General features: G+C 38.6%; 1 protein-coding gene across 11 annotated transcripts in view; it reads left to right on the top strand.

The window, feature by feature from the left end:
* GRM7 (glutamate metabotropic receptor 7) overlaps window positions 1-15,261 on the top strand; it is a 769,980-nt gene that overhangs the window by 382,965 nt on the left and 371,754 nt on the right. For all 11 annotated transcript variants that reach the window (XR_004312244.1, XR_004312243.1, XR_004312246.1 and 8 more), the window contains exons 3-4: window positions 1,688-1,829; window positions 7,269-7,423. Coding sequence is in view for 6 of the 11 variants with exons in the window: in XM_032458837.1 (XP_032314728.1) it covers window positions 1,688-1,829; window positions 7,269-7,423 (297 nt within the window). In the remaining 5 variants the exon portion in view is untranslated. The remainder of the gene's footprint in view (window positions 1-1,687; window positions 1,830-7,268; window positions 7,424-15,261) is intronic.

A 15,261-nucleotide genomic window follows, 5' to 3' on the forward strand; every position in this document is an offset into this window, starting at 1 on the left:
AAGTGTTATCACACCTTTCTTTCTGCCTTTTTTGGTGGGGAAATTTACTTAACTCTTCTTCCTCTTATTTCTGTAAGTAGGCACTTAAGTTGCTGACTCTGGAAGTTTCTTCTTTTCTAACATAAGCAGTTGATGATACCTATTTCCCTGTAAACATCAGTTTAGCTATATATTCAGAGATGTTGCAATTTCATTTTCATTTAGTTAGAAATATTTTTAAATTTCCCTTGACACTTCCTCTTTGACCCATGGGTTATTTAGAAGTGTGCTGTTTAATTCCCAAATGCTTGGAGCTGTTCCTGTTAACTTCCTGTTATTGATTTCTAGTTTGATTGTGTTATGGTCTGAGAGCATAATGCTCTTTTTAATTTAGGTGTTGTTTTCTCTTTTATGACCCAGAATATGGTCTAGCTTAATGAATGTTTCATTTTCACTTGAAAAGAATGTGTACTCTTCTGTTGTCCTGGGGGTTGTTCTATAAATTTGAATTAGGTCATGTTTGTTGGGAGTGTTGCTGGACTTTTTTACTTTATACCTATGACCATTGATGATTTCAAGCACACTGAAGGTTGAGAGCCATTTATAGAGAGCTGACACCAATTGAGATTAAAATGTAATCGAGGGTCACCTTTGGATTAGAGTTTGTACTTTTCTCTTTTTGTGGAGGACTGGTAGCACCCAGCCCACTGTCCATGCTCTGAGTGTTAGCTTGTTGATTACGGGTACCTCCACATTACAAATAGAACAGTTTTCCTCTTGTCCCCAGCCCAGGTCTTCTGTCCATTGGGGCCTTTCTTACAAATGCCCTCTCTACCCCTTTTGCCTACATTAGCCTTTCTTCAGGTGTGTTTTATACAATACTAGATCCAGGAGCTTCTACTAAGCAAGAGTTGGGGTAGTGAAGAGTGTATCTGTTGCTTAGTAAATGGCTGCATATTTCCCTGTCTTGAAATTCATAAGCCAGTTAATACACTAACATTTCTGAGAAGTCTGGTGTAAACACATCTATTTATGTATTTAATACTTTCTCTTCTAACATGAAATGAGTAATGCTGACTACATTATAAGGTTTTTAAGATCAAATAACATATATAAAACACATAATTTGTGGGTTGGGCACATGGTATGTGGTCAATAAAAGTTTATTACTGTGATTTATAATAGTTGATCTTTGTTGTGGTTTTATTTTTAGATTTATTCCATTGGCTGTGAGCTTCAGAAGTTGGGGTGTGTGTAAAGGGGAAAAAAATCTGGGAATGCAATTACCAGAAAAGTTTCAGAAGTTGACATGAGCTTTACCTGTTCGAGTATTTTTTTTTTAATTGTAGTTGACTGATTGTGGGTTTCTTGTAGTGTATTGCATTCATTTTAAAGACCTCCCACCCAGGTTTGTCTAACTAAACTTGCCTCCCCAGAATCAGTATCATAGGTATTCCTGGGTATAACTGGCCATTTACAAGTTCATTACAAAGAGAATGAGGCTGTGCAGTACCATGGAAGGTGCACCAAGTATGAACAACATCTCAGGGTTCAGCATAATGTCCTAAGCCTTCCTCGTTCAGCATTGTCACCAAAGAAGTGCTGTGCACTCAGAATTCACAACTTCCTCCTCCCCAGCTACTTTCCCTGATCCATTTGGTGTCTCGATGGGAACTTTATTGACACTCTGCTTTCTTTTCTTAAATAGGTGGGCTCTGCATTGCCCAGTCCGTGAGAATCCCCCAAGAGCGCAAAGACAGGACCATTGACTTTGATAGAATCATCAAACAGCTCCTGGACACCCCCAACTCCAGGGCCGTCGTGATTTTTGCCAACGATGAGGACATAAAGTAAGGATGACTGGTGAAATTTGTTAATATGCACGTTGCGATTTAGGAGACAGAAAGATCGGGATGCTGGCAGAGAAAAGGGAAAAGATAGCCCAGAATCAACTCTATACTTACATAGTGGCAAAGTCTGTACATACCTTCCCCGCAACGGAAATAGTTCGAGCAAACCCTGGAAGCAGCAGCATGTGGCTGTCATGTACTTTCCCCCCATTAGCAAAATTAATGTATTCAATTACTTGTAAAAAAAGAAAACCACTAGACCTTACAAAGGTTCTTTTATTAAAAAAATATATCCAAATGTAACAGACTGTTGTCTAAAGAATGGTTCTTCTTAATGTAAAAGAAAAATGCCTTATAATTCTGGCTGTATCACTTTTGCTTTGAACTCAGGATGTTCAAAACCAATTCAAAACCAAGCTTGTCATTTCTCTACATTCTCCAATCCACTTTTTCTTCTTTCTTTCCTTACCTTGATCCTCCTTGGAGTCAAAAATCTGATTGTAATCTTGAGGATCCTTTTTAGCTCACTTCTTGCATTCTTGGCCCAGCCATGTAGAGCTAACTTTTGAAATGTTTCTAGAACACAAATATGCCCTGCATCCTTTTCTGACCACTGTCATCTTGGTCCAGAACTCTTATTATTATTTGTTTAGAATAGTCATTATGCTTGATTTAAAAAAAAATATGCTGTTAAAAAAAACTAGATGAAAAAAATTTGCATTCATCCTGTCCCCTTGCTAACAAGTTCTCCTCTCCAGATATAATAACTAATAACCAGTTTCTTGTATATTTTTCTAGAGAGCATCTGTATATTTTTACACAAATGGTAGAACACTGTGTATTATCTTGTTCTACCCCCTGCTGACTTTCACTTACCATTTTATCAGGGAGGTCTCTGAATGTCAGAACCTGCAGATCTATTCAAGTCTTTTCAACAGCCATGCAGAATTTCATTTTATATATGTGCTGTAAATTATCTAACTGCTCCCTTACTGGCTGACATTTAAGTATGATTACAGACTTTTGCAATTATAAAAAATGTTGCAAAAAATTTCTTTTCCATAAATCTGTGTGCCCAGATATATAATATTAATATACATGTATTTTACAATGTAGGGATATAGAATGTTCACATATTGCAGATATAGAATAGCATCCAAATAAATTACTTTATATAAGTATTTAAAACATAAATTCCTAGAAAAGAAGTTTCCAGAACAAAGATGTGTCCCTTCTTAAGTATGAATATTGTCTTCCAAAGAGGTGGGGCCAGTTGACACCTCGTTGATGTGAAAGAGCTGTATAGATTTTTTAAATCTTCGTCTTATAGTTCAAAACAATGTATTATTTAACTCGTGGGTCAGTACCTTCTATTCAGGGTAAAGATGAAGGACCCAGGCCTTCATTATGCCCCCTTGGGTTAGTTGCATGGCCATCGTCACCAGCCTCCCAGTCTCGTGTCTCTGCCCTCCACGTGCATCCTACGTGATGCGTCTGAATCCACCCATCTCCCTAGTTAGGACTATTAAATGGGAAGAGTATTAAACCTGAAGTTAGGACACCTGAGGGCTTTTGTCGCTTAGGTTTTGGACGAATCTCTCCCAAAACCTTGCTTCCCCACTCTTTGAGACCTCAGTTCTCCCATCAATAAAATGAAAATCCTTTTGAGCTCTTTCTGGCTTGATCTGGACTTGTCCTACCATTCTAGCCTTATTTCACTCCATGCTCCTTCATGGTTTGTGTACTGCAGGTGAGGAGCCATATGTATTTCCTCCACCAAGGTCTTTGTGCATCATTTTCCCACCTACCTGGAACACTTTCCTTCCCCGTTCCATCACCCCAGTGCCATCTCTAATGTTGCTTCTAGGGGAAGATTTCTCTCAACAGTGTAGCTTTGGCAAGTCCTTCATAATAACTCAATTTCATAGTTTATGTCCCTGATGTAATTTTACATCCTTTGGTCATTTAATTCGTGTCTATATTCTCCACTAGTCTGTAAGCATCATTAAGACAGAGATGATGCCCCTTTTTTACTTCCTTCCCTATCCTTGGTCCTTATCATAGTGCTCAGTGCGTGGTAGAGGCTCAGTGAATGTCACTGAATGAATGAATGAAATGCCTAGTCTGCTGGCCACTATTTAAAACTTTTAATACAGGCTTCTCTCTCTGAACCTAATGATGATTTAAAATATGGTCCTATTGTAGCATTTAGACCTCATATCTGCTCACTCAATTTTCCACCTGAAATGCATGAATCTGGTCCTCCAAAACGTCCTAATCATTCCTCCATCATGGCCTTTGTTCATGTTTCTTCTCCCCTTCCTGTTGAAATTGTGTCTGTTTCAGACATTCCCTTCTCCATGAAATTGTTTCTGATCACCCCTTAAGTCTATCATTTCTCTCCTTACAAAATGCTGATTCTGTTGCTCTTAGGGCATTTTCTTCCACACTTTGTGGTTTAGGTATTTAAGGGATTTTATTTTTTAAATATTACTCTTGTCTTTTTGCTCCAGGTTTTTTCAATTCATACCTTTCTTAAATGTCTTAAAATTTTTTCAGACATATTTTGCACATTTTGAATATGTAATACATTGATAAGCTGTGGCCCCATGTTTATTGAAAAATACATTGTACATGGCACATAAAAGCTTTTGTAAATCAGCTATGATGACTAATTGGTTGTAATACCTCTCACTTGCAGGTCGTGTGAGGTTTTGATTTGGGATGTAGATATGCATATACTCCACTCAATAGCTATGCTTATTATTTTCTGCACGAGAGTTTGTGTGTTGAATATTGTTGGGTACTGTGTGTGACTCACAGAACTGATAACAGTAATAGTTTTTGAGCACAGCAATAAAAGTCAAGTGCATGTATAAGTTTCTTCCAAAACATCATCTTAAGCACACTGATGTCTGAAGAGTTCTGATAACCCACAATGTTATGTTATTTCTTTTTTCACAAGATTAACACTGTAGATGGGAAATTTTGAGATTTCTTAGAACATTAACTTCAGATACTTTGCTGGAGACTGGCAGTGAGAAGACATTAATATCTAGATTTTGAAGCTAAGATAAGTGCGAAATCAGTCATGGATACTGATAATTTGAATTTTAGACAAGAGTAGATTCTTTTCCTGAAACACTTTATTCTGATTATAAAAGTAATACCTGGCTATTGTGATCCTTTGAAAAATACGGAAACAGTTTTGTTCGTGTTACATTTCAATAAAAGGAATCCTTATGTTTACTCTGCCCCCTGATTATCTAGAAAAATGAAAAGTTAGAGAGAATAATCACAAACAATGATTGTAAGTAATTCCCTTTTAAACATGCTATCCCAGCACCAGAGATAACCATGGCTTCTTTCCATCCTTTTCAAATCTTATCAGCAGTTTCTCAATGAATTGTTATTAGCACTGTGTATTATCCTTATTTTTCTGTGCTCTCATAGAATCCTATACTTTTAGCTATGTGTATATTCATACATACAAGGCCAGCTTTTATTATGTAAGAATTGAATCATCTTTTGCAGGGTTTTTTTGGACTTTTGTTTCTTAACAGTACCTTGTGGAAATCAAACTAAGTATATTTATAGTTGCTCTCTAATCCGTCCTTTGTATGCACTCTCGTTTCTTTCACCAGTTCCCTATTGCTCTGCATTCAGGTGTCTCTAGTAATGAACATACAAGATTGACAACATCACTTTTCATAGCCTTTGGATAGATTAGTAGAAATGCTATCCCTAAGCCAAGAGTAGAAATAATTGATTGTGTTTTATTTTTATGAGAATAATAAATGCACATACTTTTTTAAAAAAACAAAAGAAGACTAAAACACTTTGCTGCAACTCATTGGTCTCCTACCCCAGCCCTCCATACTCTCTGGCTCTGTTCTCCTTGAGTGATTCTTTTAATTCTTTAAGTTAATGCTTCTGCTCTTTTCTGCATGGTGTACCTATACTGCAGGTTGGAAATTTAATTAAAAGTATTATCTATTAATTCCTCCTATGTTAGGTCAAATTTGGCTCATCTATATACCTCCTTTATCTTTCCAGCATTATCCTATCAGATTTTCATTTACTTAAAAGCAGAGTTTACATTATTATGATCATGTAAATATTATGTACTACAGCATCAAGTATTTTTTCTGTGATATGATATGATTTGGGGGGGAAACTTTTTTGTTTTTCATGGAGTTAATGTGACAAAAATTTTACTTGACTAGTTATCTTTAATATTTTATTACTAATGTCCTAAGTCTATCATTTTCCCATTTGTTCATATACATAAAATAATCTGTGTGGGCCATAATTTTTTCCAACACCTCCCTCCTGAAATTTCCATCTTTCTGTCCTAAACTAGACTTGTCTCTGTCATTTTAAGATTTTCTTTTTCTTCCTCTCTCTCTTTCTCTTTAATTTTTATTCATGGTTTATTTTCTTTTTTTGCTGGAGCACACCCTCCAATAATTTTCTAAGAAAGGATAAACTAAAGAAAAAACATCATTTTGTGTTTCATGCCTAAAAATATTATTTTGACCCCACACCTAATTACTAGTTGGAAATGTAAGGTGGAGCCTCACATTTATTTTTAAATACACCATACCTGGCACATAAATGATTTATATCAAGTATCTATGGTGACTAATGAGCTACAGAACATGTAACTCGCAGGGAATTTGAGATTCTGAGTTTGGATACAAAAATCTGTAAGATCCACTGGGTATTTTTATGTCAAGTCTATTTGTTAGATATTCTGTGTATTTTGAACATTAGAATGCTAGAATTCTAGATTTACAAATAATTTTTCCTCAAAATTTGGGAGGCATTACTCCATTATCCATTATCTTTTTTTTTTCCATCTCTTGAAAGGTTGATAATATTCTGCTTCTTAATTCTCTCCAGGTGTCCCAATTTTTTTCTTAAAGCTTCATTCTCCTTTTTTCCCCAGAAACCTTAGTTTTGTGACATACTTGATTTGGTGACACTTCATTTAGGCTGTTATATTGCTTTGAAAAAATGATATGTATCAGTGGATGAGAAAGCTCATTTTTGCCAACCCATGCCAAAACTCATAAGACAAAATAAAGCAAAACAAACACAGTGACCGATATAATAAGTAAATTTAATAGCTTATTCTGACTCACGTTTTCCTCCTTTTTAATGTATGTGAATGACCACCTTATTAGTTATTTATAATTCTCCTTTTATCTTTTGACTTTTCATACTTGGCCTATATTCCTCAAGCTGCTTTACTGACTTGTCTTATTGGTTTACAAAATCTCTTTATATATTAAGGATATAAATCCTTTGGCTTACTATCAATTGCTTACTTTTGGAGAAGGAGTAGCTTGCTTTTCTTTGGCTTGACTCCTAATATGTATCTGTTCAACAGCTGCTCTTTATCATTAATATACCTTTTTGTGTTCCTTTCCACAGGCAGATCCTTGCAGCAGCCAAAAGAGCTGACCAAGTGGGCCATTTTCTCTGGGTGGGATCAGACAGCTGGGGATCCAAAATAAACCCACTGCACCAGCATGAAGATATTGCAGAAGGAGCCATCACCATTCAGCCCAAGCGAGCAACTGTGGAAGGTACGAGTTTTGTCAGTGGTGGGACGTGTCACGATTGTGGTTGGTGCATTGTTGGGTGGCTGGAGCATGAGTCTTTTTGAGGGTTTGGTGTTTTTACATAATTTATGCAGGATGGTTTCTAACTTGCAGCCATGAAATACAAATAGGGCCCCCTATCTAGACTGTTCTTTTAGTTGATATTCGTCTTTTGAACAGATCGTGTCATTTTCACAATAATTTCACAATTGGCATATATCCTTTGTTTTATTACCTGAGAAAAGATCACTACCATTAATAAGAGGTGAAATAGTAACATAATCCAAGCGTGTGTAAGTGAGCCGCACCTTCGGAGAGAGCATTTTCTTTTTGTAATTTATCCATTACTTCCATAGCAGGGTAGGTACAGGGATTCTCTCCTCCTATCACCTCTCGGGGTCTCTTCCAGCCCCTAAGGTTACGTAGCATAACTGCCTCTCACAGGTGCCAGCATCGCCTTGCCTTCCTGGGTCTCTTTTGTTCTTGCTTTCTTTCTCTCTTTCGCTTACCTTCCAGAGTGGCTACCCCTTTTCTTCTCCTTTGCCTTCCTTGCTGCTATGAAGGTTCTTTGACAGGTAGAAGGAGGAGAGGGCGTTTATTCGCATCCTTCTGATCTAACAAAAGTTGCTGATTACAATTTATGTTCTCCTTTAATTTGAAGAAAAAAGTTATTTCTAAAAGAAGACACTGTAAAGAAAAGGCACTCCCCCGCTGGTATCCAGCTTTGTGTTCCTTTTCTGATGGGGCCAGGTCTCCAAAGATTCCCTAAAACGTGTGGCACGTTAAAAAGAATGCTATCTTGTCACTCAAAAAAGAATCAATATTTGCATTTCTTTCTATTCTGTCTCTATGCCGGTCGAATTAATTATTCTCCCCAGCAGGCTGCATGGTCTTTGTGGACCTTTTAAACAAGCCAGGTTGTGGTTCTGTCACTGTTCCCTTTCTCTGTTATCTCGGGGAGATAAAGATCCCATGAATCACCCATGTGTTCATTGGGAGGCTTTGAATTAATTTCATTCCCCACTGCTTGTCCAGAGAAGAGTGCCTGTCTTACAACCCAGACCAATACATCTGCAGATGAGCTGCAAGAATAAAAGACATTTTAACTATTTCCACTCCTTTCCCCTCAGAGCTGTGTAAAGGTATCAGAAAATAGCTGATGACTGTGGAACATGAGAAGCACCGAAAGCACAGTACAGACTAGATGGCTCGTGATGAGGTAATATGCAGGTTTCTCTAGGGTGGCGACGCTGTGATTGGGGAACACTCCTGAAAGGAGATGAAACAGGAGGTGATGAATCAGAGCTCATCAGATAGTGAGAAGAAGCCCCTCTACTCCCAACCCAGGAGGTGGAAACAGACGTGTAAAGGAACAGGGCATGTTGGGCGCAAGTAACTCATCTGCAGCCCAGTCCATCCTCGTAGACATCCTAAAATTCTTCCAGCTCTTTCAAAGTGTCCCGTTTATAGACATTGGGAAAATCCTGTCTCCTAGAGTTGCTGTCACTGCACTGTTTGCCTGACTGACTCCTTTCTATCCTTTGGATCTCTATTCAGATATTACTTTTCCTTGGAAGCCATTGCAAACATGTCACCCCAGCCAAGTCTGGTTAGGGGCTCCTTCTGTTGCTTCTGCGGCATCCCACACCTCCCTACCATTGTTGTGCCTCTTTACTTGTCTCTATCTGGAATCCATTATGCATCCTTGTACCACCAGCTCCTAGGTCTTGGCCTGGATATGGCAGGATGCTTAAACAGGTTTTTAAATGGTTGGATGTCTGGATGGATGGGGAAATTACAGACCACAGAAGGGCCTGGCACCAAATATAGCTGAAAAGTGGGCCAGAGCTGGATGGTGAAGGGTCTTGAAAGCTACACTAAGGAATTCGTATTTTATTCTGAAAATCTTGGCAGCATCTGAGGATTTAAATGGTAACAGGGAATTAGAAGGCTCATTCAGATGACTTTATGGACAGGTGAAGTGTAAGATTTGGGCGAGAATCAAAGCAAAGCAACAAATTACAGTGTCTCTACTGAGGTCCTCTCTTCCTGAGCTGTAGACACCATATAGACATGTGAGCAACTCCATGGCTACTAGCCCCAGGTTCAAGATATTTTTGGAAATTACTAAGTATCTAAAACATTTTATAAATGCTTGAAACAGAAGATTTTTTCATGAATATATAGGCATACACAGAGTTATTAAATTAGACACAAAACAGCATCCCGAATCTGCAAAAAATGATGATCTCAAAAATGAAGTGGAGGAAAAATGCTATTATCGATGAAAATACTATTAAAATGTGATAGAGAAGTAACTCATCATGCCAAACTCCATTCTACCCAAGTAGAAAATTAGGATTTTCATTCGGCTCTTTAGAAATTGTGTGGCTTCTGTCTGCCGTCATACTGTCTTGTGCATTGATACAAAGAGGAGCCAAGATATGTTCACCAACGTAGAGGAAGCAACCACAAGATTGTGGCTGCACATTTAGAGCTGCACATTCCTAAGGCAGTGAAAAAAGAAATACATTTCACTGCATTAGAGTTTCTGAACAAAGCAATGAAGTGCCTCAAAATAAACTATAAATAGAACACTGAGCATCATCTGTCTGGGCAAGAAAGTTTTCCTCTCCTGTCTAATTTTTTTCTTTTTTTTTTTTCCTCTTTGGTGGATGTTCCGTATTGTGTTCTACTGGGGTGAAACATCATCCAAACTCTAACAACACTGCTACAGTCCTGTATCTTTGACTGCGTTGTGTAATTCTTTGCCTTCAAATGTAAATAGGGAAAAAGCCAATCAGTGATCAGCAGGGTTTTTTTCTTTAGATTCAGATTGAACATGTTCAGCCAACATCTACATTTTTGGCTCTTCTTCTCTGTATCTGCATGAACAATTAATAAGAATTTGCCTTCGGCCAAAGTGCTAGCAAGTGCATTTCCCCTGTGAAAGCAGTCTTCATCTACTTTTATCTTCTATCTTTGTTTATTCTCCACTTATAGGAAGCAGGGCCTCAGTGTTTGCTGGCCCAGCGTGTCATTTCCCCTCTTTCAATTTGATGGTGATAGGAACTGTGCCCAGGAAAGGTCGACGGTGGCCCCGCTGGCTGCCCAGCCTTCACGGGAGATCTCAGAACGTCTCCAGTCTTGGCAGCACTGCTCTAGCTCCTGAGCCAAAAGACTTCTGTAAATTTTAGTTTCTCTGCATTGTCTCATGAGCCAAGGGATCCCCGGCATTGTCCTCTCTCCTGTTGCCACATTAACAAGGACTCCCAGTCGTCGTTTCCAGCCCCCAACAAGTCCTCAGAGCAAAGAACGTCCAAATCACATTCAACCCTTTGCCCTCCAAAGTGCTCTGCTTCTCTGGGAGTAGGCTGTCCTAGGCATCCTCTCCGTATAGCCAGCAAGGATCATGGGCCAGCGTATTTTCATCTTCGACATAATCGTTAACATTAGGGAGCGAGTATAATGACGGGTGCATTTTCAAAGCTGATGGCTCTGACTATTGGTGATGATTCTCAAATGTCTATAGAGCAGCTTGGTTACCAAATTAAATCTGTGGGATGTGTAAGAAAAGACAAAAAGGGCTCTGGACCTGGCATTAAAATGTTGGTTATTTCATGCATTTTTACTCAAGACTGAAACAAAGTATTTTTATTTAAAAAAAAGATCAAAGCTATGAAGAGCTGAACTAGAATATTTCTGACTCCCATTTAGATACACCCTACTTTAGTCTTCCTTGATTACCTGGAGTGTTCCACACATGTCGCAAAGTTACGGCAGGGACACAGGAGAAAATGCCAAGAAATAAAATATTGCCTTAAACCACAGTGCTATTTCTAAGCAATGCTATAATTAATAATAGGCCTATAATCTTGTTTAAGGAGAGAGAAATGGGAATAGTGCATGTTCAGTGTTACGGCAATTTTTTTCATTGAGTCCTTCACAAATATTCATAAGCTCTAGCTGGGAATCAGCCACTGATCTAAACACTGAGATACAGCAAGTGATAATCTCCATCGGGTCCCTGCTCTCCTGGAACTGCCCTCGTAATGTGGAGGTGACAGGTGAGAAACAAGAATATAAATAAGAAAATATCGTATTAGGATAATTAAAGTGTACTTCCTTGAGGACCAGCTTGTAAATCATCGAGATACAAATGAAACAGGAAAATGTTGTGTTTTTTTGTAGGAGATCAAATCTTTTTTTTTGAAGACTTCTTGCTTTTTCTAGAGTTAGTCTACTCTACAAAACCAAACTCATTTCTCCTGCAATCCAAAGAGTACCACATTCCCTCTTTACAATAAACACACATCATACTCACAGGTAGATCTAGAATCTGACCCTTCAGGGCAGCACCTAGGACCCATGGGTTCTCTGGCATTATCCATCTTTTTTTCCTGAAACTTTGGCATTTGCTAAAAGGCCTTGCATATAGTAAGTCCTAAAAAACCAAATTTGTCTTCTTTGTCTACTATATCTGAATTTATCTACAATACCTAAATGTGCAAAAGACTATCTGTATAAATTTGAAGTTTTCTTAGGATGGGGGAAATATTCATCCTGAATGGATTTTCTCTCTGACTTTATATTCTGAGGTATTCAGTCAAACAATACACTTAGGTCTTTACTTCTGGATCTCACCAGAAATTTCAAAGATGAATTTGCAGACTTTCCCTTTTGCTTTCCTTAAGAGTATCTCTTGCCTTCTTTGTTCCTCTCCATTGGAGAGACTTCCCATGCAGGACTGGCAGGATGGCTCAATTAAGTGATTTGTAGAGATGTTACCAACAGACATGGGAAGCCTCAGCCTTGACTCCTCAGAAAGTAGAAAGATGCTGCCTCTGTCTGTTTTAGACATTCCAGTTGGAACTTCCTTCTAGACTGTACTGTTTCTACTAATAGAACAGGCTGAGGAAGGGAGGACGAGCAGATCACACGGGTGAGAAAAGATTATCTGTATGAAGAATAACGCCATCCTATTTTTAATCTTGTGATATTTAAATTAGAGATTATTGGCTTTGAGCAAGTGGTAAGAAATGTAAACAGAGATCTGCAACCGAGATAACTAAGGAAATGTGAGAACAATTAACACTGAGGTGCTTTATATGTAGAGAGAGAGTCTCAGATTTTGAGCCATGCTGTCTCCTGTCTCATAGGATAGATGCTCTTGACTGACCAAATATTTCCTAACCAGAAAATACATAAGCCAACAAGAAAATATCCATCCGTTTGCAAGATATGATGCCCCAGTACACTGAGCACCCAAGGCTAACTAGGCTGGTCTCTAGTATGCTCCACAGGTTGAATGTTTGGCTACCAAAAATTAGCTATTTTTGATTTGAGTTCTCTTTATTCTAGTAATATGCTACCATAACTATTCAATGTAATTAAAAATTATATGAACCGAGAAATGAGTGGAGGGAGAGACAGTAAAAGAGAGAAAAATGCTATTTCAAAATAAAAGAAATTTGAATTATTTGCAAAGATTTGGTAAAAGTTTGTCACTATTAGTTGTTGGCAACACAATAGTAAATTTTGACGAGAAATAATAAACACTAAAAAATTGCATTTAGGTCACTGTACAACTATTATTAAATTTTCATTTCACTTGAAAGACTGCAAAACTGAATTTTATTATAGTTGTTTTTTTTTTCAAGATGACAACAGGGAGGGCTGTCAGGTGATGTATGTGCACAGAAAACTACTTAATCTCATACATCGGAAGAGCAACAAGTGACTATATATGAGTTAAAACATTTAATACATTTATGTATTTTCAACAATTTATTGCTAGGTATAGATTTTTGATTTACTGAATCATTGTGCAACCTAATTATATTTAGGCATAAAGCTTCTAAGGTACTTTCATTTGGGCTTTCCTTTTCTAGGACTTTATTTTCTCAGCTGTAGATGAAAGGTTTCAACTAGGTTATCCCTAAAGTATCTTCTAGGAGGAATATCCTAAGGGTGATCATCTGTTATTTCTGTCTACCCAGCATCTTCTCCCTCTTCTTGTCACAGCCTCCACATTTTCACCCAGGGAACCCCACAGTCTACTGTCAGCCGATGAGATTCAGGTGAGACTGAGTCAGACTCTTGTCTCTGGGAGCAGACACAGAGCTCATATCACCACAAAAAAGACTGTTTCTGGGCTAGCACAGGACCCAAGGCAGACCACAGTTATGTTACCTAACCCCTAAATGTTTACTATAACTTTCAAGAAAGAGGAACCCTTTTTCTGGAACTTACTAAGTTGAAAGTTTTAAACTCAGAGCTGCTGAAGCCTGCTTTCATAAGACAGCCTGCCTGAAAACATCAAAGACCTGAATGCTGGAAAGGACACCAAATTCCAGGACAACATTGGAGATGCTGAGCTTTCCTAAGCCTGGAGTCTGGATCTGGACTTCTTTATAAATTTACTGACTTCTATTATTTGTGTAAGTAAGCTTCTGTCATTTGCCACTCAAATGACTTAATGGATATGGTTGAATATTAGGATAGCCTTCTTGGAGCCATCTTGTTTCATCTTTTATCTCTTCTGAGTTACATTCTTTCCAAGTGTTATTGACCTCACATAGATTTCCCCCCTTCCTTTTTCTCTCCTGTGTATCCCTTTCCCATGAAATCTATACATTCTTCAAGTCTCATCTACCCTATGATAAGTTTCTTCCTTTATCACCTCAGCCTTGTTCCAAATCTCATCTTCTCATCATACAGCATCTCTGTTTATGAAATGTCTTCACCTAGAATCAGTTATTCTATGTATATATCATGGGAATACTTACTAGAATCTAAGTGATGGGTTCAGGTATTCTTGGGAAATGCAGATGAACTGTCATGTCACCCTCCAGAAATCTGATCATTTGAGAATTGAGCAGACCCTTGAGAGAGAACTCTTTCTAAAAGAAGATGAACAAAATGAGCCTCTTCCAGTAAGAGAGTCTTGGTTGTCAGAAGGAAGAAACCAGCGTCCTTCTTCCCAGGGCCAGCTCCCTTGAGTTCATACGTGAATTCCACAGAGACCAAGTTGACTGGACGTAGAAATGGGTTTCCATCAGCATAACTAAGCTACACTGTGGTAACAAGTAAGCTCCTGATAGACTGACACGACAAACCCGCTTTGCTCACCAATGCAGAGTCTGCTGTCACCCGGGAGACACTCCTGGGCAGTTGGCCTCCACGCACCTGTTCAGCCTTCCAGGCTGTTCACAGCTTGTGGAACCTCAGTGTCAGTACATCCCGTGCAGCATTGCCAAAAAGAGAGAGTGCCCAGTTCACAAGGAACTCTTAAATGCTTTTGCCTTGAAGGTATACACATCATTTCTATTCTCATTTCACTGACCAGTGCAAGTTTTCTCTTCAAGGGAGACTGTGCCTAGAAGTAAAGGAGAGCTACGTTTTTGTGAGCCTCCTTCGTGTCCACTTGGCTCCATTTGGCTGAAAACTTGGTCTGCCATTAGGACATGAATGGCAATGCTCTGGAACCTTTGAATACCACAACATATGAAGAGAATGGTGTTCTCCCTGACTTTGTTCCAGAGCTCTGAGCAGCTTTATCACAACGAGCAGGACGTTGGCAGCCGTGCAGAGGGGATTCCGGTGTTAGAGGAAGACATGGCGCAGAGGCCTGGGCAGTGCCTCTGTGCCCAGAAGATGTCTAGCAGAAAACTGTGATTCCTAGAAAAGAGGAAGATTTCCTACCCATGAAGTGGCTCACAGGAGGGTGTAAATAATGTGACCCTGAGCATTCCTGCAAACTGCAAGACTTGGGGAAATTCCAAAGCTTTTCTACCATTTTCAAGTTGGCATTTTTTCTTGAT

This window comes from Camelus ferus, chromosome 17 (assembly GCF_009834535.1).
Source record: "Camelus ferus isolate YT-003-E chromosome 17, BCGSAC_Cfer_1.0, whole genome shotgun sequence".
NCBI lineage: Eukaryota > Metazoa > Chordata > Mammalia > Artiodactyla > Camelidae > Camelus > Camelus ferus.